This window comes from Odocoileus virginianus, chromosome 4, assembly GCF_023699985.2.
Source record: "Odocoileus virginianus isolate 20LAN1187 ecotype Illinois chromosome 4, Ovbor_1.2, whole genome shotgun sequence".
NCBI lineage: Eukaryota > Metazoa > Chordata > Mammalia > Artiodactyla > Cervidae > Odocoileus > Odocoileus virginianus.
In genome coordinates this window covers 55,883,580-55,908,232 of record NC_069677.1, presented here as the reverse complement: position 1 = coordinate 55,908,232, position 24,653 = coordinate 55,883,580, and the positions used below count along the sequence as shown (strand labels likewise).

General features: G+C 42.8%; 2 protein-coding genes across 18 annotated transcripts in view; one reads left to right on the top strand and one right to left on the bottom strand.

Moving 5' to 3' along the window:
* MED12L (mediator complex subunit 12L) overlaps positions 1-24,653 on the top strand; it is a 340,418-nt gene that overhangs the window by 120,802 nt on the left and 194,963 nt on the right. The gene's annotated exons all lie outside the window — the stretch shown is intronic.
* P2RY14 (purinergic receptor P2Y14) overlaps positions 7,337-24,653 on the bottom strand; it is a 58,986-nt gene continuing 41,669 nt past the window's right edge. For 7 of the 9 annotated variants that reach the window (XM_070466588.1, XM_020886578.2, XM_070466590.1 and 4 more), the window contains 2 exons: positions 16,877-16,982; positions 7,337-9,532 (listed from right to left, as the gene is read on the bottom strand). In XM_070466588.1, the coding sequence (XP_070322689.1) occupies positions 8,493-9,506 (1,014 nt within the window). In that variant the 5' untranslated portion in view covers positions 9,507-9,532; positions 16,877-16,982 and the 3' untranslated portion in view covers positions 7,337-8,492. Of the gene's footprint in view, positions 9,533-16,876; positions 16,983-18,463; positions 18,636-24,653 lie in introns of those variants that run through there. The other 2 variants (XM_070466593.1, XM_020886581.2) reach the window with 2 other exon arrangements.

Here is a 24,653-nt window from a genome sequence, read left to right as displayed (position 1 = left end):
TCACTCTTCAAAAGAAAAACCTCTAAAAGACTAAAGGGGAACTGTCAAGCTGGAGGGAACTTAAGGTGGATCTAGGGAACTTTTGAAAACAACAGTTTTCTATAAGGACACTTATGATGACACTGTCCGTTGGTTTCAGATACCCTGGTGGTCTTTCAAATTCAGGTAGTTATTATCATTTTGCAAAAGAATAATTTTTACATATATTCACTTAGAAATTAGTGGGGAAAAGTGCCAGTCTTTCTCAAACTTTGTATTTCATTTGGGTTAGGAACCAGTGTTAATTTTCATCATAATAGGAAATGCTCTCTCTTTTAAGACACTAATACGTGCATCATTACTGGCTAGGACTCACTGAAAAATGCACTTGTATTTTGTAGTAGTCAAGTTAAATGAGCAGTTATGATCAGGGCTTACACTCACTGGGGGGATGGAGAGGGTGAGATGGAAAGAAGTTGATGAGATGCAGGTGGCTGCCAGCTGAGTGGTGACTGGATTTAAAATGTGGTCTGAAGGAGCATTGGAATCAAAGGTTTTTGGTCAAGTTTCTTTTTCTTTTTTTTTAGTTAGACAGTCGTATGTGTACTTCCCTCTTCACTTTGGGGTATGGATAGAATTAAGAAATATATTGAACTGTTCTGAGTTTGTGTGTGTGCGCATGTGTGTGTGTGCACATGTGTGTGTCTGGGTTGCCAAGTATAAAAGAGCTGAAGTCCCTTAGTTCTCCATGTTCTATTTCCTTTTGGGAATAATGAGAAACCAGTCTTTTAATCTGGAAAAGGGCATGGCAACCCACTCCAGTGTTCTTGCCCGGAGAATCCCATGGACAGAGGAGCCTGGTGGGCTGCAGTCCATGGGGTCACAAAGAGTCAGACACAACTGAAGTGACTCACACAACACACAGTCTTTTAATAGTGAAACTGAGCGTGTTCTTCCTCATTCCTGACAGTGAGCTTGAGGCAACCTGGAGTTTTGTGGAAGTTTCTTCACAGTGGAAGAAGCATTCTTTTTTTGGCCTGCTGTCCGCTGTTGTTTTTGTCTTTAACACTAGTTCCATTTAAATTTCCATAAATCACTTCTTTCTGTTTCATTAAGGACGAATGCTTGTCAGTGGGTATTTTCTTAGCGTTCTAGGAAATTGCTCATCATCACTAACCCAGTATTTCAGAAACCCAAGTGGGAAGAAGTGAGGGGAAGTTGTTTTCCCCTACTTGGGTTGTGGCAATACTTTTTATTTAAGAAACGACGAAGCGTTTACTTTAATGAGTATTTTGTATGTTTAAAAATTGAAAGTAAATTGCCCCATGAATTGACAAAAAAAAAAAAATCTTTTTGTAGTCTCTCCTTTATCCACACAAACGATAGTTTTGATCTTGTTGAATGCAAGTACCAAACAACTGTCTTTCAATAGAAGCATCATTTTTAATGTGTAACATTCTTAAAATTTGCTTTTCAAACATAGCATGGTAGCCTTTGGAATTAATAAGGAAGGAAGGAAAAAAAAGATTGTTGGGATAGGTAGCCACTGCCACAGCCAGGAACACACGTTTGAGAATTTATTTTCTTTGAAGAAATCCGTAAAATAGAGGAGCTTTTTCTTTTTACAGATGGGGAAACGAGGACATGAGGGACTTTGGGGCCTTGCTCAGAGCTGCACAGTTAGACCCCAGTGTTCCCCAGCACTTAATTATTCTAGTTCAAACGGAAGTGTTGGATGGAAAATGTGGTTATGAGAGAGGCTACCAGGTCAGTCGTATTCCTCTCCCCCCCACCTGCAAACACACACACATTTAGTGTTTACACTTGTTTGAACTTGAGTGCCACTGGGCAGTGGAACAGGCACCTTTGAGCCACACTTTCCTCACGGAGTTTGCAACTTGAGATGTTGACAGTTCAAAATAGTTGCATTCTGAAGGTTTTAAGTGATCTTCCGGCAGGAGACTGTTCTTTGGCTAACAGAGGCCCATATCTGGAGCGTTTCTCCAGCAGGTTCTGAGGCTCCAGGTCACCCTTCTCTCTGGAGTCATTGCGCTTTAGGTTTGCATTTTGAAAGTGTTGTTAAAGGTGGATAATCCCCTTTCCCACCTGAATTAGCCCGAAGACATTCTTTCCTAGCTCTCAGATTGGTAGCTTCAGATCTGACAGGGACAGATGTGATTAGACAGAGTAGTTTTAAAGTGAGAGAGAGATGCAGAGCTGCTGACAGTTTACAGTTTCTTCCCGCATTGTTTATACTCTGCTTCAGTTTTCCCTTTTGAATGAAGTGAAGGGTACCAATCGGGGACATTTTGAAGACGGAGGTGCTTTGCATCTGCTTCGAATGTGAATTTGGTTGTAGGGGTGGCCGAGTCTGCTGAGTCACTCCCCTGTCTGGTGCTTTGGATTTTCTGCCTTTTTATTGGCTGCACAGTGTTATCTGATCAATATGTGATTCATCTCATCTTTCAGTTAGGAGGTGTGGCTGTGCTATTTGGTTCATGTTTATAAAATAATTAATAGCTGGGGAAGTCCCTTAAAAAGAACTTTTAAAGGTTATCTTGTGTCTTTTTAGTCACTGAAGTCCCTGTCCGTCCCCCCCGCCGCTTGAGTATGATATGATCGATTTCTTGTGAATCTTTGTTTTTTGGTCAAGTGGTTAAGAAAAATTCTAATAACTATTTCTTGACTACAGGCTGCCTCCTTCGCTTCCATCCTCCAGAAAGTGTTTGTTGCTTTTAGAAGGTCGCAGCGTAGAAGGCATGGGCAGGACAAGACAGGGCTGAGGGGTTGCGGGTGGACTGTGGGCTGTCAGAGCCTGTGGGGGTCCAGGAAGTGGTCTTTTAAAGACCAAAGGAGGTGAAGAGCTGCTCCTGAGAGTGAGGGAGCGGAGGTGGGCTTGGGGAGGGTGCACGCACCTGGGCTGTGGTGTGGGGAGGGCGTCTGGCAGCTCTCAGTTTGGGCGCGCAGTGTGTGCGTGCGGGGTCTGTGTGAGGAAGAGGCCGGGGCCACGTCTTGGAGCCACGTGGTCCATCTCGGATGCTTTGGTTAGGAAGCGGTGCAGCGCTCAGGACAGTTGTCTGAGGAGAGGTCAGTTCAGTAGTACCAGGCGAGTGCGGGCATTGGAGGACGTGGGGTTGGATTGAGGAAAAGTGGAAGACAAGATCCAGGGTGGGGATCTCACCATCTTTCTAGACGAGAGGCATTGAGGATCTGGAACTGGCCCAGAGGGGATGGCCAGTTGGGAACGACTGTGGAGGTGAAGGCGCTGAGGAATGGGCCCGGCGGGAAGCAGGCTGTGGTCTTAGTTCTGGTCTGGGAAGTCTGAGGAAAGAATCGGGCTTAGCAGGTAGGAAAAGTTTGGTTTATCGACGTCCTGTGTTTTTAGTGTTACCTCATTATCTGATATAGCATAGTTTGCTGCTTATTTTATCCCTTTTCATCTTGCTACCACAACAGAAGAGCAGGTAACTTCCTTTTGTTAGTTAAGACTCACGCCATGGAACTGGCGAAACAGGACAAACTCAGGCCTGGTGCCCTCAGCTGCAGCCCTTGCACCTGGCCTTTGACGGAACCCACAGCTGTGGACATTCAAGTCTGTCAGCCAGCAAGTCTCTTATATGGCACAGGCCTAGTTGTAGTTTTTTAGTGGGGTCACTTAGAAATGATAAAACCTTTCCACGTTAGCGTCGTCTAAAAGATTAATCTCGAGACTCCGGAAAACACCCTTAAACTAAGCTCTGCTTCCACTCAAGATGACAGGAAGCTTGTGCCATTATTCTGTATTCTGTCCTTTGTCCTGTTGCTGCTACCTGCGTGTTCTGGCTGTGGAGAAGAAATAAACTTTATTAGTACAGAAAATATCCATGACATCAAGAGATGTCATACAGATTATAAACATAACAGATCATCTGCCCAGAATGACATGGGATTTCCTTTGGGTTAACAGCGCTGTGAGGGTTTGTGTGCTGGGGTAGGAAAGACCTAATACTCTGTGGTTTTCAACAGTAAAAGCTGCTACTTCCTTCTGGCCGCCTCTTCTCTGCAAGACTTCAGTGATGTATGGATCACCACTTTATGACAGGACATCCTCCTGATAGCTTATGGTGAGCTGTGTCAGATTCGTGATCTCTGAAGAAGATTTAACTTCCGGACCAGGGACCAGGCTTGATCAGTCAAGAGCTTTTGTATAGCAGAGTTTTATTAGAGTATAAAATGGGACAGAGAAAGCTTCTGACATAGACATCAGAAGGGGGACGGAGAGTGGCCCCCCTTATGTTAGAAAGCTATTAACAATTAAGAGAGACGCTTCAAGGCTGACCTGCCCCCTCTCCCACAATATGCGTTTTTGAGATAGGATGGCACAGGTGTGTCGTCCCCCAGCCATAAAACAATTGATATGAATAGTGGTTTGTTGAGCTGTTATCAGCCAAAAGTTAATTTTGGGTGGGACCAGTTTGAAGAAAGATAGATTCCAAAGCAAATACATAGTTTCATTAACATGACTTAAGAAGAATATTTGCATGAGAAAAAAAGCATTGATTAACTCAAGTTTTGAGAAAAGTTAAGTTCTGGTGGAACCAGGTATCGTCCTGGCAACAGAGAATTTTAAGAGAAAAAATCTGACACTTGTAGTTTGTTTCCTCCTGCCACAGAAGTCTGGCACTTGCAGGCTGTTTTCCCTGTTTGAAGACCCCTAGCCTTCCTGCCTGTTAACCTGTCACTCCTGGAAGAGGCACTTTAACAAAACGTGGCTTGTGTTTGTCATGAGCCGGTTTTCAAAATGCTTTATTTCATAGCACTGCTTGTACGGAATGTATTTTTTAGCTGCAGCGAATATGTATTTACAAGTCTTGTTTATAAACTAGAACACATTATAGAAGATAATTTAAAAACTAATGCTGATCTCAGAAGTTTCTGGATTAATCCAGTTTTGCTGTTGCTCTATTTCTCTATTTTTTATTGTAGCCATGGACCTTTAAGTTTCTTTCTTAAAAAATGCTCATTGCTTGTATTTACCTAACTTTTCAATATTTGAATAAACTCCTTATGATCTTCTAACTCTGATAAATTTCTTACAGAAATTCCTCTCGCTAAAGTCTTAAATGATCTTTAAAAGTTAAATCCAAAGGTTTGTTTGTAGTCTTGATCTGAATTTTTTTCTTCAGTTTTTAAATTGAAGGGTAATTGTCTGATAGTATTATTGGTTTCAGGTGTACAACATGGTGATTGCTTTTATACATTACAGGAGGATCACCTTGATGTGTCTGGTTTCCATCTGTCACCAATGAAAGTGAAAAGTGGAAGTGAAGTTGTGCGGTCGTGTCCAACTCTTTGCAACCCCATGGACTGTAGCCTGCCAGGCTCCTCTGTCCATGGACTTTTCCAGGCAAGAGTACTGGAGTGGGTTGCCCTTTCCTTCTCTAAGTGATCTTCCCGACCCAGGGATGGAACCTAGGTCTCCTGCATTGCAGAAAATTATTTACCAGCTGAGCCACGAGGGAAGCCCATATTATTGATTAAATTCTCTGTTGTACGTTACATTCACATCCCATGATTTATTTACTGTATAACCGGAAGTTTGTTGCTCCTTTGATCCCTGACTTGTTTCACTGATTCCTCCCCTCTGACTGCCCCTAGTTTGTTCTTGGTATATATGTCTGTTTGTGTGTATCTCACATCATCTTTATGCATTCATCTATTGATGGGCAGTAAGGTTGCTTCCATGTCTTGACGATTGCAAATAATGCTGAAGTGAACATAGGGATGCACACATCTTTTAGAATAAGTGTTTTTGTTTTTTTCAGGAAAAGTACCGAGTTAAGTATAATTGCTGATAGTTCTGTTTTTATTTTTGTTGAGGACCTTCCGTACTGTTTTCCACGGTGGCATTACCCATTTACATCACCACTGATTGTGTGTGAAGGTTCCTGGCCTTTCTGCTTTCTTGTTTATTTCCTTTGCTGTGAAAAAGTTTTTTAGTTTGATGTAGTTTGTTTACTTTTGCTTTTGTTTCCCTTGCTTGAAACATATCCCGAAAAATTGCTACCACCAGTATCAAAGGGTGTACTACCTGTGTTTTCTTCTAGCAGTTTTATGCCTTCAAATCTTAGATTTCAGTGTTTTATCCATTTGAGTTTATTTTTGTATATGGTGTTAGAAAATAGTCCAGTTTCTGTCTTTTGCATATAGATGCCCAGTTTTTGCAACACCATTGATTGAAGAGGCTGTCTTTTCTCCATTGTATTCTTGCCTCCTTTTTGTAGATTAGTTGATTGTGTAAGTAAGGGTTCATTTTGGGCCCCTTTGTTCTAGTGCGTTGATCTATGTGTTTGTGTTTGTGCCAGTACCATCCTGTTTTGGTTACTATAGCTTTGCAGTATAGTTTTAAATTAGGCAGTGTGATACCTCCAGCTTTGTTCTCCTTTCTCAAGCTTATCTTGGCTTTTCAGAGGCCTTTGTGTTTTCACATAAACTTTAGAATTATTTGTTCTAGTTCTGTAAACAATGCCACTGATACTTTCATAGGGATAGCATTGATCCTGTAGGTTGCTGTAGGTGGTGTGATCATGTTAGCAGTATTGATTCTGCCAGTTTGTGAGCACCGTACATCTTTCCCTCTGTTTGTGTCTTTCTTCAGTGTCTCATCCTTTTCCAAGTATAGGTCTTGTACCTCACAGGTTCTGACACGCAGTTGCTGCTGTTCACCTCTTGGTTCACCCGTCCTTATTTGCACTGCACATTGTTTCCTTACAGATACTGCCTTTCATATTTCCGGTTTGCTTGGCGGCAGTGGCTACAGACGCACTACTTGTTGGTTCCTGCCTTCTTTCATACTTTCAGTTTCTCCTCTGGTGCTATAGTAGGGGCATGTAAAACATCAGGATGTAATAGTTTGCCCTGAACAATGGGAACTGAATACAAACAAGCTACTTTCTTGTGCAAATATGTTTAGCCAGACAAATGCTATAGCACGCTTAGTTCTTCCGGGCATGCGTACGACAGAATTGTGATTTTGTTCTTTTTGGAAGAGAACATTTGACCCAGAGTTGGGAGCAGAGACTGGAAGGTGGATTCAGAGTTTGAAGACCTTCCCAGATCTTCCTCAGTTTAAAATGTGCCTTCTCACTTTTCTCTAAAATCTGATGAGGTCCTAGAACATAGAAATACTTAATTTTGAAAAGTCAGTGGCACATAGGGTTTCAAAAGTGCTCTATGTAACTCTTAGCCTGGGTTTTCCTATGCCTGCTGTCTGTGCCTTTTATTAGCTTGTCTGATCGAGTGTACTAAAGCAGCCGCCCATGTCTTGACTGAGGACATCTGGTACTGTTTTTTAATATCTTGACTATTAAGGGAAAAATTGACACTATGAAAAATATTTTTTATTAGTACATATACGATAGGGCTTGAAAAAAAATATATATATATATATAATAAACATACAAAAAAGTTTGAGAAGAATATTTGAAAGTTGGGCTAAGTATCTTCAGGCAAGTTAATAGCAAGGAAAGAATTTAGCTTTGATAACTCACAGAGCCAGCAACCATATCCTATATCTGCACATATGAAATTTGTTTTTCATAAAATGTGATATGTAAACTTTCATTTTGTGTGTAATTTATCACTCATAAATTTTAGATTTTCTTTTTTATGAAGTCCAGTTGCTTTCTACAGAAACTGTTTCTTTCTGCTCCTAGGGAATAATGTATGTTGCCAGCCTGGTGGTTATTTGTGTACATATGCCTTTTCCCCAGTCAGCCTATATATTTTTTTTTTTCCATACCATTGAGCAGAGGAAGTTGCTCACAACACATGCCACTGCCTAGCTTCTCTCTGTAGAGTTCACTTAAACATATTCTAAGACCAGAACCCCAGGCTCATTAAGTGGCTTAGCTAATCTTCATATAAAGAATTTAAAAGTTATCTTATCCTCAAAATGCTATCAGAGAAAAATTACATTTTTTGCTGCAGTGTACAGAAGTTATATCTGCTTTCCTTTGAAATGTGATGAAATAAATCAGTTGGGGATTTCTTAAGTAATTTTCTCATTGTCTGCTTACCCAGGTTCTTCAAATCAGAGAAAACTTGACTTTTTTCACTACAAACTGGCTTCTTAAGTCCATATCAACTCTGCCTGCTTTTACACTGGTCTTTAATGACCCTTTTGAAAAAAATTGTGTAACTTAATTCTTGTTTTTAGAGGAAGACACACCTGTGAATTGTCTTTATTGCTTCCTATGTATTTGCTGTTTAAAGTTCTGTATGAACTGACCAGACTGCTGATTATACTTTTAAACCTTCTATTTTGATGGGATAAGATTAAATAATGTATTATTTTTTTCTTTGATGTTACAAAAGAAGCATGGAAACTTACCTGTTAACTTTATTATTCCACTAAATTGAATAGTGATGCCTAGAGATGATGCTATTGTGGACACGTGTATTCATTTTGTTTTGTTATGGAATTGAAGATTACAGTATGCATGCATGAACTTAATTTGAAAGGAGGTGGGAATTCACAAACTATCTGTGCTTCCTTGTATTATATTTTCCCTTTTGGTTTTGGAAGTGTCTGAGTCACGCTGAGTTTTTAATGGGATATGCAATTTCTTACACAAGACCTCTCTAAATGGCTGGCATAGAAAGAAATAAATAATGGGGTCCAGGCATACATTTGCAGCTGACAGTAGCAAAGAGAATTCTTTCACATAGAGCAGGATTTCTTTTGACTGGCAGCTGTAATGAGCTTCTGTTTGGCTCTGTGTGTAGGGGATTCTGGCAATGTGGTAAGGTACAAAGCAGATAAAAAACACGAACATAATGCTGAATATATTACGGCTAGATTTCTTCTTGACTGATATGGAATTCTTTCTGGACTTGAGGTGGGACTTAAAGATCTTCTTCGTGATAGCAGTGTAGAAGAAGATTAGGGAGAGAAACACAATGCAGAAGATGCCCACAAAGATGTAGCTGGAGGCTTTGTGCCACTTGAGGCCCAGGTCGCTCTTAAGGTCCATGCATCTCACGCGCGAGGCCCCCGCCACACCCCGGTTGGTCAGGATCGTGTTGGGAAGGGCGATGAGCAGCGTGAAGCTCCACACCAGCACCGACAGCAGTTTGCTGTAGGTCACGGACTGGATGAAAGACGTCAGGAGAGGCTTCACGATCTTGTAATACCTGTCGAAGCCGATGAGCCCGAAGAACATGACGCTGACGTACATGTTGATGTAGAAGAGCACGGCCGAGACCCTGCACACGAAGACGTTCAGCTGCTCGGGGCCCAGCCCCGAGTCCCCCAGGATCTTGAAAGGAAAAGTCAGGCTCATCAGGAAGTCGGCCACGACAATGTTCTTGAGATAGACGATGAAACTCTTGGAGCTGGGCACGTAGAAGAACACCCACCCCGACACGCCGTTGAGCAGGATGCTGGCTACGAAGACCACGAAGTACAGCGCGGGGATGATCTGCTTGGTGATGAGGGCGTTGGAGGGGCAGGACCCCCCCGCAGGTGGGGCGGTGGTGGCGTTCATGGTCTGGCAACTTCCGAAGGCACGGCCTGCAAGGTGATGTGAGAAGAGTCACGCAAAGGGCACACACAGACCTCTTAGTCGTTTGCTGAGAGATAAAAGCAGAGGGCAATAGATATAACCACGAAAGCAAAGTGTTTGTCGCTCCTTCGTGCCTGACTCTTTGCGACCCCTTGGACTGCAGCCCGCCAGGCTCCTCTGTCCATGAGATTTTCCAGGCAAGGATATAATCAAGCCCAGCAAATCCTGGAAGCCAAGTTTGTGCTGTGTTTGTTAGGTACCCGTCCCTTCCTCCCTTTCACCTTCTCTTCCTTCCTTTAGAAAAGGGAAGAATCGCGTCGACTGGTAACAGGAAAGAAACGTTAGAGAAGCGGCAGGACAGCCTGAGGACTGAGGTGACCACAGAGACCAGCGCTTCCCTGAGATGCTGGGGGCTCCTGCAGAGCTCCAGGGCTCTGGGAGGGCTCACTTAGAGGTAGCCTCTGAGATGATAAAGCTATAGAAACAGCGTCTGCTTCATAGTAGGTTTAAAAGCTGTTGTTACAGACCCTACTTTTGAGAAGGCCCACCCTATGTGTATTTTAAACACAGGACCGTGTCTTACAAGCATACACGGCCACACGTAAATGGTATTTTTGGTATAGGATTATGGGTACCTTTTAAAATTGAGATTTTTCTGTGTCTTTTCCCATTTAGAAGCTAATTTGCAGTACGTCTATAAATTAGTAAACACAAAAAGGATAGAAGTACCTTAAACATTCTCAGAGATGTTCCCCAAAGTACATTCTAGTCTGTACAGTCCAATATGGAAGACACTAGCTATGCGTGGCTATAGAGGACTTGAAAATGGGGCCAATCCAGATTGAAGTATGATGTAAAATGCACAATGAATTTTGCAGACTTAGTATGAAAAAAATTATGAAAATACCTCAGTATTTTTAATATTTTTTACATGTTGAGGTAATATTTTAGAAATATCCCCTTAAATAAAATGTATTATTAATCGTAATTTCACTTAATTTTACTTATTTTAAAGAATATGGCTACTAGAAAATTTAAAATTACGTATATGGGTCTCATCATATTTTTATTGAGCAGCACTGTCCTGGGTATTACCCAGAACCTTCTTTTCTTAGGGAATCTTGTGTAGTCTTCACAGATGTTGGACATAATGACTCATGGCACAAGGAAGATGAGGAGTGAGGAGTTTTTTGAAAGATTATTTGATGTATCAAAGAGAATGTCCGCTGCCCATCTTATCTGTAACGGCAACATCCTGTTTGACCCTTGGTTCCTGCCCTCAGGATAGAGTTCTTTAACTCTTAAACCCTGAGCTCCCGGAAGTCCCCTTCTGGGTCTGACCCCGCCTGGGTCTGCCTCCAGCAGGGAGCTCCTGCTGCTTTGAATCCTCCTGCCTCGCAGGTACCATGATTGCTGTCACCTTGAACATTTGCACAAACTTCCGTTTGTGTGGAAGACTCTTCCGTACCTTCTTGGTTGGCTGACTGCTCATCATCCTCTGCTAGAGAAAGCTGCGACTTTGCTTAGGACTCTTTGCCGCCCTGAGCCTTGGCTGGGTGGACGGAGTATGAGGCCACCCGTGTGTGCTCGTGGTCCTGTGCCTTTCTTCTCTCTCAGCGCTCGTCCCTCTAGGTGTTGGGTCTTCGTTTCCTCTGCTACTGTACGCTTTTTCAGGGTGAAAGGGACCATGCTTTTTTTTTTTTAATCATTGTATTCCTAGCATTACATTTAGGACATTAGATATTTAACATATTTGTGAAATAAATGAATATGCAATCTGGGAATACAAGACATGCATCCCTCTTAAGAAATTTTCATCTAGTCAGGGATCATGGGAAAGAAAGATTGTGGAGGACACTGGGTTCCTTGAGGGTACAGAATGTACCTGGTTCATCTTTATATTTCTGGTGCGACGTATGGTGCTTACATAGTGAAGGGTTAGGTCAGTAAATTTAAGTAAGAAGGTGAAGTCTGGAAATGTGGAATATGAAATCCAGTCACTTTGCAAATAAAAGTCATACTTGCAACCTTTGTGTGCTGTTTCTCACAGAAGAGCATCTTGCTTCTGTGTACTCTTCCTATGAGCACATGACAAAACTAGAAACCTTTCTAGCCACTTGATTTTGCCTGTCCTTGGACTTCCTTCGTAGGGAAATGTAATGCTCTGTTCACTTGGATCTGATCATAATGGATTTGTAGTTAACTTGCTTCTTTGTAGGTCTTCTGTGGCCTGTTTCATATTTAGATGGTGAGCGAAGGGTCTATGTTTTCTATCGTAAACTCCTTACTGTGGGAGAGCCTGTATCTAGGAAATAATTGGTATTGTCCTCTGATACTAAGATACAACTTAGCCTAAGAGCAATCCCACAGAGCTTGAGAGACTGCCCCCAGGGCCACAGTGCTGGGGACACCGCCCCCCGGCCAGTGTGCTGCAGGCTCAGCTTGTGTGTTCACTGACTGTTGGATTCATTGCAGTTTAAAATATAAAGTTTTTAAAGCAGATCTCATGCTTAATTGGTCAGTCATGCCCAACTCTTTATGACCCCCATGGACTGCAGCCTGCCAGGCTCCTCTGTCCATGGGGATTCTCCAGGCAAAAATACTGGAGTGGGTAGCCTGTCCCTTCTCCAGGGGATCTTCCCTACCCAGGAATCGAACTGGGGCTCCTATATTGCAAGCAGATTCTTTACCATCTGAGTTACCAGGGAAGCCTCAGTACATTGTAGAGAGAAATATTAACGATTTAATATGTAATTACATGCTGAAGTAGTGAAGAATTTCCAGAAATTATTTAATGAGTGCCAGCTTTTTCTTTATAGAAGATTTATAGAAGCCAATATATAGAGGAACACAATAGAATGGGAAAGACTGGAGATCTCTTCAAGAAAATTACAGATACAAAGGAAAATTTCATGCAAAGATGTGCTCAATAAAGGACGAAATTGTATGGACCTAACAGAAGCAGAAGATATTAAGAAGAGGTGGCAAGAATACACAAAAGAACTGTACAAAAAATATTTTCATGACCCGGATAACCACGATGGTGTGATCACTCACCTAGAGCCAGACATCCTGGAATGTGAAGTCAAGTGGGCCTTAGGAAGCATCACCACAAACAAAGCTAGTGGAGGTGTTGAGCTCCTGTTGAGCTATTTCAAATCCTACAAGATGATGCTGTGAAAGTGCTGCACTCAATATGTCAGCAAATTTGGAAAACTCAGCAGAGGCCACAGGACTGGAAAAGGTCAGTTTTCATTCCAGTCCCAAAGAAAGGCAGTGCCAAAGAATGCTCAAACTACCACACAGTCACACTCATCTCACATGCTAGTAAATTAGACCTCAAAATTCTCCAAGCCAGGCTTCAGCAATACGTGAACCATGAACTTCCAGATGTTCAAGCTGGTTTTAGAAAAGGCAGAGGAACCAGAGATCAAATTGCCAACATCTGGTGGATCGTCGAAAAAACAAGAGAGTTCCAGAAAAACATCTATTTCTGCTCTATTGACTATGCCAAAGCCTTTGATTGTGTGGATCACAATAAACTGTGGAAAATTCTTCAAGAGATGGGAATACCAGACCACCTGACCTGCCTCTTGAGAAACCTGTATGCAGGTCAGGAAGCAACAGTTAGAATGGACATGGAACAACAGATTGGTTCCAAATAGGAAAAGGAGTACGTCAAGGCTGTATATTGTCACCGTGCTTATTTATCTTATATGCAGAGTACATCATGAGAAATGCTGGGCTGGATGAAGCAGAAGCTGGAATCAAGATTGCTGGGAGAAATATCAATAACTTCAGATATGCAGATGACAGCACTCTTATGGCAGAAAGTGAAGAAGAACTAAAGAGCCTCTTGATGAAAGTGAAAGAGAGTGAAAAAGTTGGCTTAAAGCTCAACATTCAGAAAACTAAGATCATGGCATCTGGTCCCATCACTTCATGGTAAATAGATGAGGAAACAGTGGCTGACTTTGTTTTTTTGGGCTCCAAAATCACTGCAGATGGTGACTGCAGCCAAGAAATTAAAAGATGCTTATTCCTTGAAAGGAAAGTTATGACCACCCTAGACAGCATATTAAAAAGCAGAGACATTACTTTGCCAACAAAGGTCCATCTAGTCAAGGCTATGGTTTTTCCAGTGGTCATGTATGGATGTGAGAGTTGGACTGTGAAGAAAGCTGAGTGCCAAAGAATTGAAGCTTTTGAACTGTGGTGTTGGAGAAGACTCTTGAGAGTCCCTTGGACTGCAAGGAGGTCCAACCAGTCCATCCTAAAGGAGATCAGTCCTGGGTGTTCATTGGAAGGACTGATGCTGAAGCTGAAACTCCAATACTTTGGCCACCTCATGCGAGAGCTGACTCATTTGAAAAGATCTTGTTGGGAAAGATTGAAAGTGGGAGGAGAAGGGGACGACAGAGGATGAGATGGCTGGATGGCATCACCGACTCGATGGACATGAGTTTGAGTAAACTCTGGGAGTTGGTGATGGACAGGGAGGCCTGGCGTGCTGCGGTTCATGGGATCACAAAGAATTGGACACGACTGAGTGAATGAACTGAACTGATGCAGAGTAATAGTGAAGAATTTCTCAGAAATGATTTAGTAAGAGCCACCGTTTCTTTCCTTTCCTTCTAGGAATGTGTATAAAGACATTTTCCACAGAGTCTTGTGACTTATGTCCATTTGAAACACAGTATGTCTGTGTGCACCCTAATGCTGGATCTTCCTTGGTGGCTCAGTGGTAAAGAATCTGTCTGCCAATGCAGGAGCTGTGGGTTCAATCACTGGGTTGTAAGATTCCCCTGGAGAAGGAAATGGAAACCCACTCCAGTATTCTTGCCTGGAGAATCCCATGGACGGAGGAGCCTGGTGGGCTGCAGTCTGTGGGGTCGCAAAGGGTTGGACAGCACTGAGCGTCTAAACATCAGCAACAACCATGATGCCAGGGGTGGGGAGCTACGAGTTCTGGTTCTGCTCTGGCCCCTCAGTGTCAGAAATCGAGCATATACGCCTTGCGGTGCATTTCACGCCCCCTCCCTTCCTCATTTGACGTTGGTGGAAGGGGCTAGCTGACCCAGGCAAACTTCTAGAGCAGGAGTGCCTTCGGAAATGAATACTGAATCCTTGCTTGGATCTTTTTCTCCAAATGACATCTTCTTGCTCTTTTGGTGCATTTTGAAGCAACGGCAGGTCAGAATCTTTCCATGTGAGATGTGTTGACTGGGGAAAGAGGGTATTGCCGCTGCCTGTGCTGCTGTCTGCATACAGCAGAGGCAGATTTAGGGTCATGATGGGTCGTGAGCTGTAGCTAAATCTGAGACAGTGTTAGCAGTAACTTTCATGCTTTTAAGTCTGTGTTTCTTGCACAGTAGTGTTGATGGCGGGCGTTGTGACCTCCCGGTACATAATTTGCCACACTTGGTCTTGGCGTCTCAGGTGTGGCAGCCTTCTCTGCAGTGATGGGTCAAGAGATGTGTGGACAAAGAACTGTCTTAAGGTATCTGCAGCAGGTGAGGCCAGTTAGACATGGAGCTCAAAAGGCAGGAATACATGTGAGATGAAAAATAGGATACGATGATAATACAGACAGGTGTTGCTTTGACCTTGTAACTTCTGTCTGTCTCCTCTCCTTATGTTAAGTATAGAGGTGATTTAGTATCCTGATAAAGAGACCTGATAAAACTTCAAACCCTGTCACAGATGAAGGAAATACTCACACATGGATGTTGATTTTATACTATAACGTGAAAAATAAATAACCAAATCACAAAGAAAGAAGGTCTCCGTGTGGCCCAACAACACTCCCTTCTCTGCCCCAGGCTCTTAGCTGATTTACTGTTTCTAAGCAGCTTGTCCCAGCCCATTAAAGGTTAAAGTGAAAGTGAAGTCGCTCAGTCGTGTCCGACTCTTTGCTACCCCATGGACTGTAGCCCCGCAGGCTCATCGGTCCATGGGATTTTCCAGGCAAGAACACTGGAGTGGGTTGCTATTTCCTTCTCCCGGGAATCTTCCTGACCCAGGGATCGTACCCGGGTCTCCCGCATTGGAGGTGGACGCTTTACCGTCTGAGCTACTGGGGAGGCCCATTAAAGACGAGAGACAGGCAAAGGGGGAGAAGGAAGAAGGACGAGCCTTTGGATGATGATCTACTGAAATAAGGGGCATTCTGGAGAGCTGGTTTGTGGAAGTGTAGCCAGTCCTGCCCATGGAAGTTACTCCTGAGATTCTCTCTGAATGTCTGTAGTGAAAGTGGGCATAATGTTCACCTTGAGGCTTCAGGGGACATAAACAAAGCTCCCGGAATTCTTGAGCCTTCATTTAAGAAGGATTTTAAGATAAGCCGTAATGGAAAAGAATATATAGAAAAAGAATGTGTGTGCGTGCGCACACACACATACCCACACCCATTTATATTTGCTATGCAGCAGAAATTAACAACGTTTAAATCAGCTTCATTGTTGTTTAGTTGCTCAGTCGCGTCCAACTCTCTGCGACCCCGCAAGCTATAGCCCACCACCCTCCTTTGTCCATGGGATTTCCCAGGCAAGAATACTGGAGTAGGTTGCCATTTCTTTCTGCAGAGGGTTTTCCTGACCCAGGGATCAAACCCGCATCTCCTGCATTTACGGGTGGGTTCTTTATCGCTGAACCACCAGAGAAGCCCATAAATCAAGTAGACTTCAATTAAAGTAAAATGTGAGGCATTAGCTGTTGTTAGGTGGCAATCTTCCTTGTTGCACAAATCCAGGTAAAGGAGAATGAAATGACCTGAAACAGTTTGGTCTATATAAAGCGTCACTTTGGATCTCTGGTCGTATAGTGGTAAAATGGAATTTATGGGACCAAAAGACAGTTGTTACTGTGTAGTAGGAGCCTGTGAATTTCTTTCATCTTTTTTTGTACAGTTAGAACATCCATGGCAAAGTTTAATTTTTTTCTTTCTTTTCTCCTTTTTTGGCAAAGTTTAATTTCAATCTAGATAGTGAGTACACTTGTTCGGAGTGAAACGTTAGGTCTCTAGAGTGTGCTGCGTTCGTGTTTTTGGGTTTTGGAATATTTCACGTAACCTCAGGGCTCTCTCTTTGGGCAGAATCTAGTTGATCCAGGACCACACAAGGCGATGCTCACTCCAGAAATACATTCACCATAATAAAAGTGTGTTGAGTTCATTACTCATCTTCTGTGTAATTGCATGCGGTGAACCAATTTTCTCTTAAAACAGACCACCTTCCAGTGTTTTAATTGTGTGCTATAATTCTACTTTTTCTGAAGAAGAGAAATTATTCCATCATAATATTTTGATTAAATTAACAAAGCTCTCGACAATGCTAAAGTATTTCTTTAATTACCTTTGTAAAAATTTTGTCCAGTATGAGGTTTCCTTTCAATGAAATAATTTAGCCCAGTGAGCGCTTGTCATCTTGAAGTGGCCGAGGTGTTTCTTCACCAGTGATCCTGTATTGTAGTAGAAAAATGAAGATTTAATTACGTTAAATAAACACCAGAATGTTTTATTGAAGATGTATGTGTGGTAGCGGGGTACTTATTCTTTAAATGCAGCTTTGTATAAATTGAAATATTTCAGCATGTGCTTTTGTTGCTTTACCAAACCTCTTGTTGGTTGTCGCTGTTGACCATTATAGATTTGATGTAAACTCTGGTGAGAACCTTGTAAACTCTACTTGGGAATTGTGTGTTTTTAGTTACTGGTTTATTTTTTTTTTCCCCTCTTTATGGGTTTAGATGCTCAAAACAGATTATTTAAATTACTGAAGTTAACAGACAGTTGACCCTTTCAGCCAGGAAATCATCAGCAGGCTTTCTTTTGTTTCCTGTGTTTTTTTTTTCTTTAAACCTTTGTACCATGGACATTCTGGAGTTAGATGATTGGTTGTGAGCGTTGTCCTCAGCATTGTAGGATGTTAAGCATCGACATCCTTGCCTCCTAGCTGTTAGGTGCCAATGTTTTTCTCGTCCTAAGTTGTGACCAGAATGTCCTCTAGGGGGCCAGATTGCCCTGGTTGATATTCATGGACTTGACTGAAAAAACCCCTGAAAGCTTTATTGTTAGGAAGAGGACAGGTTTGGCAGAATGTGATTGGTTCAGTTCTGCCTTGGTCTGGGTTGGCACCTTTCTGAATTCTTTAACCCTTCTCAGACTTTAATGTGTGTACAGATTTCCTGGGGCTCCTGCTAAAGTGAAGACTCATATACCATAAGTCTGAAGTGGGTGTAATGTTGATATTGGTAAGGCAAGGAGTACCCTTTGAATAGCAAGTTTTTTACTCTGTATACAGGAAACTTTAAGAAATATTTGATGAGGAGGGTTTAAAAAATTTTTTCTTTGCTGTAGTTGGGACTTCAGGTAGGAAAAAATTATATTAAAGGGAGCCTGAAATCTAGAATTTTTCTTCGAGAGTTCACTTGTTACAGATTTCATCATCATAATCTCATCCTTCTGGTCTGGATATATAAATATATATTTTACGGAGAGCCAGTGATAAAGAACATCTTATATTTACCTAGGATAGTCCTAAAAGGTCATGAGGTTCTCTTTGTAAGCAAGGAGATGTAGTTCTCTGTGGTGAAATATTGTATTTGATCCAGGGTGATACTGAGCTTGTTCTGGGCAGGAATGATACTATTTAACTTTAGGGCAGTGCTTATTCTTGGAGAAGGAAGGGGGGCATAGGGTGGTTGGACTTCAGCTGTATTTGTGGTTGTTCTTTTAAATTCTGAAGCAAGTAAACATTACTGTACCTAACATTACTGTGAATTATGCCTAAACTTTACTGTGATTTAATACTGAGCAGTTAGGAATATTGGTGTTACAACCATTAGTTTTTGTACTTTTCTGTACTTGGAATGGTTCATAATTAGGGAAAAAATGTATATGGAAAATGAATTGCTTTCAAATCACTCATATCACTACCCACCTATGATGAGCATTTTCCTCACTGTTCTTTGTTCTGTTCTTAGCAAGGGACGATGGTGGTTCAGCTGGTAAAGAATCCGCCTGCAATGCAGGAGACCTGGGTTCAATCCCTGGGTTGGGAAGTTCCCCTGGAGGAGGGCATGGCAACCTACTCCAGTATTCCTGCCTGGAGAATCCCATGGCAGAGGAGCCTGGTGGGCTGCAGTTCCTCCTTTTCGGGGTTGCAGAGTCGGACATGACTGAGCGACTTTAGCACAGCACACCTGTGATGAGCATTGTCCGCCCTCTTTGTTCTGTTTTAGCAAGCATCAGGCTCAGAATTCCTCCTCTGTACTCACAGTTCACACATCACAAGCTTTCATTTCAGGTGCCCCAAGATCTTTTCATATGCGATATATGCTTGTTTTCTAGATGGTTCTTCTAACAGTAGAAAAGAGTATAGATGTGTATAATCATTGTGTACATGTCCAAACTGACTAAAGCTGTTTTCTGAGCATTGCTGTTTCTATCTCCCTTGCTGTAATGTGTGGCTTTTTTTTCTCTCCTTGGGATGCCAGTATGTTGTATCCTAGATGGTTTTCAGAGCAGTTGTAATGGGTTGACTAGAATGAGGATTTATGTATGGGCTACTTACTCAGTCTTGTAGTTACATTTTATAATATTTTATGTTATTAACTATTCAGCAGCATACTTTTATTTTAAAAATATTTTATACTTTGAGTAGTATTAATTTTGTCATCAGTCTTCTGACCTATCTTATTCTGTGGTCGGTTGAATATTTAAGAATTTCTTCATCCTGACTCTTGGCCTTGCCTCTCTTTCCCAACACCGTGACTCCTGAGGAGTGGGTAAACAGTGTCTTTCTCTTCTAGGTCATGCTACTGCTGCTAAGTTGCTTCAGTCGTGTCTGACTCTGCGAGTTTCTGCCACAAACAGCCGTTCTTTGATTCCATGTAATAACAGGTAGACTGATAACATGCATACCTAGTTTTTACTGTTTAATTCCAACCACTTCTCTTAAAATACGTTTAGCTGAACTCGCAGCTAAGTGCAAGAGTGGCATCTCCTCGACCCTGGGTCTGTCTTCACATCTTCGGGTGATGTAGGCAGATAATTAGGAGCTGGGGGAAGGGGTGAGGTGCCGCACAGGCCCTCCTGGGGCCACGGAAATGCCCACCCCCCCCCAGCCTCTGTGTCAGTAACTGCATCTGGTTTGTCAGGGTGGATTTGGGGGGATTTTTCACCTACAGCCTTGGGGGTGCCCGGCATTTCTCATCCTTGGCACTGTAGACATTGTTTTGAATTGCAGTTCTCTGTAGACTTCCCTGGTGGCAGACCGTAACGCGTCTGCCTACAATGCGGGAGACCCGGGTTCGATCCCTGGGTCGGGAAGATACCCTGGAGAGGGAAATGGCAACCCACTCCAGTACTCTTGCCTGGAAAATCCCATGGACAGAGGAGCATGGTAGGCTGCAGTCCATGGGGTTGCCAAGAGTCAGACATGGCTGAGCGACCTCACACTCTGTGGGTGAGTGGGGTGGTGCGTCATAGAAGGCTGCATCTCCCGCCTCTCTCCGCCAGGTGCCGGCAGCTGTCATGGTTTACAACGTGAAATAACGCCTTAGTGATAGTTGTATTTCTTACCATTTTGATGCAGGAATAGAATGTAATCAACTCTGTAAATTGATGCTGAACTTTATGCAGTGAGTAACTCAGCAGCAGTATGTGATTCATGTGTTTAGGTCTTGAAATGTGAAGTAGGTTTTCTTTACTGCCTATTGGAATAATTGGCATTCAGGGGAGCATAATGATTAAATGGATGCAGTGGACCTTGGTTAAAAATACGGCTCAATGTCTGAATAGCTGTGGTAGGCGATCATTTAGGGCTTCCTAGGTAGCTCAGACGGTGAAGAATCTGCCCTCTTTGCAGAGTGCCTCCTGGTTTCTGTGTTGACGTCTAAAAGGAGAGGCAGTGGTTGCTACCGCGCAGGGTTTCTCTTCCTGTAAGACCTGGTGCCCGGCAGTGTGTGACTCAGCGACCAGCGGGGGTTCGGGGAGTGGGTGACTCAGCTGACAGCAGAATCGGGTCGGGTGTCTCTGGGACTCGCAGTGGGCCAGGACTTCCCCCGGGCCGGGCCCCACGTGTGCCCTGCTTCCCCACATCCATGTGAGGCAGTGGTTCTGTGCTGATGCAGGGCTGCAGGAGGCACCTGAGATCCGTTTCCGAGCGCGCAGCACCTTTTCGGGGGGGTCTGGCCCAGCAGTGTTTGCCTGGGGGGGCCAGGGGAAGGCTGTGTCTCTGTGGTCCCTGGGTTCTAGTAATGGAAAGTGGCACCCTAAGTAAGGAGGGTTTCCCTTCACTCCGGAGCATTTCACACTCCCGCCTGGCACTCCCTGCAGGCCTGCATCTCTGATGAGAGAGATGAGAGCTGTGAAGCTCCTGTCTCCAGAGTTCGGGGGACTGATTCCTCTCTGGAATTCAGTGGCGCTGTCACGATTCCTGACTCTGCCTCTCCCTGCCAGCCTCCCTTCCGCCCGCAGCCTGTTCTTCTGCGGCATTGTTTTGGAGTCTGTGTTTCCGTTCCCTGGGGGCCAGGCAAGGAGGTAAATCTCTGACCTCTTTCTGCTTCACTGAGATGGTGTTTCTCAGTCAGGCGTGCTGTGCTCAGATCTTCAGATCTTGGGGCTTAGGGCCTTAACACGTAGGGGGCTGGGGAACAGATTTTCAGTTCTGAGAAACCAACTGCTTTCACGTCTTAGATGAATGTTTTATGTTTGTTCAAGATTCAGGCTTACATATCCACAGGAAAGGAATATAAAAACCCAGGACTCTACGTGGGAATGAAAATATTGCAGAGAAGTGATTGTCACACACTTTAAAGCGTAAAATTCATGTACTTCCTGCCTGTTGGAGGAAATCAGTAAATTTTGATTCAGTAAAGTATATTGTTATGAATTGGGAAATTCTTTAAATGGATTTGTATTTTGTTAAACACAATATATGACAGTGAAACAGCTATAATTCACGTGAGAATGAGTAGGACTTAAATGTGACAGATGCATTTTCATGCAGCTTAAAGATGGTGCTCAGAGTGCATATGGATGGAAGACCTTTTCTTTTTTGAGTCTTAGACCCGTCCCGATGGGATCCATTGTTGAATGTAAATGTCCTCTTTAAATAATCCATTAGTAATTATTTCACTTTTCATATGGATTTCAGTATGAATCAGTCTTACGTGTTTTGAGAGAGCTATCTTATATCTTGCCATACCCTATGGGAGCTATGAGTTGCCATTTCATCACTGCCTCAGATCGAGTTGTCTGAACTGTGCAAAATCTGCTAATTAGAAGTGTTCCTTTCCATCTGTACCTTTGAATCGCATTTCATGTTCATGACCTACTTGGACAAGGACCAGTTTTATTTTACTCCATACTGTTTGTGTTTGTTTGTTTTTTTTTTTTAAATGCAGCCTTCCCTGACTTCTAATCTTTATCCATACATTGTTGCTTTCCTCTTTTGTATTCAAGATCTGTCTCTGTCTTTAGACTATTTTCTTTCAAGGTATGAACCTGCAGATCTCTTGAAGTCGTGACACCCTCATAGCTATAAACTTGCTCAGGCCTTTTCCAACCTCACATAACAAAAGTAGAAATCCTCTGTAGCTGGCAAAGAATGAGCCCAGATATCAATGAGCTTATCTTGTTTCTGAGTGTCACTGCCCATTAAAGGGGACCAAGCCTCCTGGGGAAATGACTGATTTCAAAGTAGGCACAAGGAGAGGTGGGTCGATACCTTGCGGGCAAAAAGCAAGGGGTACTCAGACTGACGGGGGTGCCTCGGGGGAAAGGGCGTGAGAACGGGCCTGGTGCCTCTGCTCAGCTCAGCAATTTGCATATCAGTAAGAGCGACAGCAACATAAACACTCGTGAAAGCAAACCAGATCCAAGAGTTGCTAGTACAATTAAAAATATAGATAAAAAAGGGAGGATGGAGGCAGGAGAATGTCTTCAATGAAGAATGTCAGCTAGAAAGGGTAGAAGGAATGATAGAAAGAAACCAGCTTTCAATCTCAGCATAACGACGGATCCAGGCAACAATCTTCAATGTTTGTGAAAAGTCAGCAAAAGTTTCTAGGAGAACAGGATGTTCTAATCTACATGCGTCACTCTCAGATAACTTAGAATAACAAAGGAAAAATTCTACTTTTTCATTAGGAATATCTGACAGTCACTGAATTAAACTTACCAAAAATGGAATAATTTGATATTCTCCCTCCCCCCCCCCCCCGATATAACTCAGATGTATACAACATACCTTGTTAAAAAACTAATCATGGATAAACAATTGGACAGGTTCAGAGCATGATCATTCTATAAAACAGCCAGCTCAGAACCTCTAGATAAATTAGTATCATGAAAAGCAGACGGGATGGGCTGGAAGCGAGCAGTTCTTAGATGTCTCTACCTTCCTTACCTTTTCTTCTCAGTCACCTTTGGGAGCTTTTCTGCCTGCCCTGAAATCGGTGGTTACTACTCTGTTCCTGGCCATCTTTTCGCATTCTCCCCCTTCTTCTAAGCTGAAGTAACCTTTGTTTAGAATATTGTTTAAGATGGTCATCTGTAAGACAGACTTTTCCTTTCATCTGTCACATAATACTTTTGGCACCTTGTATGAGGCAGTGTTGTTGGTACTGGGGATCCTGCCCTCTTAGAGCCCAGAGTCTTGGTGGTTCTGGTGTCTGAGCAGCCTCCTCACCCCACTGTGCGCTGCGCACCTCCATTTCCTGCAGTCCTGAGTTGTCGTCTAGAAACAGTCTTATCATCTGTTTCTACTCTCGTCACATTTTACAGCAATAACTGCCAGTTGCTGTGAACTTTACCTAGATATCAGACACAGGCAATGCTAGTTGCTTTTAAAAATACTTATTGTTTTCAAGGGATTCCCTTGTGGCTCAGTCGGTAAAGAGTCTTATTCTTGTCAATGGAATAGTTGATATCCTGAAAAGAGTTTATGCGCAGAAGCTGAAGCGCACAGAAAGAACACAGCAGACTTGAGATCCAGAGCCTTACGGGATGCTGTGAGCACGCCAGCCTCTCCCTCCTCATTCTCCCCGGGCTGTGTGTTCCTCCACGGGAGAGAGCTCTGTCCTGGATTTTGTGTCTTTTATTTCCCATCTTGATTAAATCTATATGAGCATAGATTCCATTAAAAAATTGTTCATGGTTCATGGTTTGTGTAGCCTTCCAGGACTTTTTTTTTTTCCCTTCCTTTTTTTATCCCCAGCTCAGCATTATTGTTTCTAAAGGAATTGAAATCTTTGGAAAAGGCTTGGAAGTAGTTGCAAAAGATGAACATTCATTCATCCTTTGGCTGGACATTTTAATTCCTAAGTATGTGTTCTAGAAGAATCTCTTCCAGAGGCATTCCAAAGATGTACAAGAAGATGCACATGAAAGGATGCTCACAGAAACATTGCTTGTATTGGCCAAAGTATAGAAATGGCAACTGGTTATTGACAGGGGAGTGGGTTTAAAATTTTAGTGGAATTTTGTGTAGCAGTGAAAATGAGTGAACTACAGCTGTGCTTTTTAAAATCCTCCTGATAAGAGAAATCCCATATTACAGTTGAGGAAACTGAGGTCTAGAGAGCTTGAATAACTTATCCAAGGTGTAAGAAGAAGTACATTGTAGAACTGAGAGTGTTATTCTAAAGCTGTAATGACTGTGGAGTATTGTCCTGGTGGACAGCAGAGACCCTGCTTCAGCTAGGTGGCTTTTTTTTTTAATCTATAATATGAACCTGCCCAGTCTGCAGCAGCAAAAGTGTCAGCAAACTTTCTGTCTCTTGAATGTCCCTGACATGATAAGCTTGTGGCAAAGTGCAGGCAGTCTGTGCATATGGGGTGGGGGTGTAGAGAACGCAAGCTTGCGGATATTTGTTGCCTTTGGCAAGTAAACCAGTAAGTGTCATAAAAAAATTTATTTCACTCTTTAATTTTTTTGGCTGAGTGGAACAAAAATTGAAAAGAAAAGCAAAAGCTTAACTGCCCAGCTATCCCCTTGAGCTTTTCCTTGCCTGCCATCCAGTGTCAGGAAAAGCTCTGAGCAGATACATGTTTTTTCTCTGCCTCAAATAAATCATGAAAAGCTTTTGTTACTTTGTAAATTGGGGATGAGGGGGCAGCAGGGG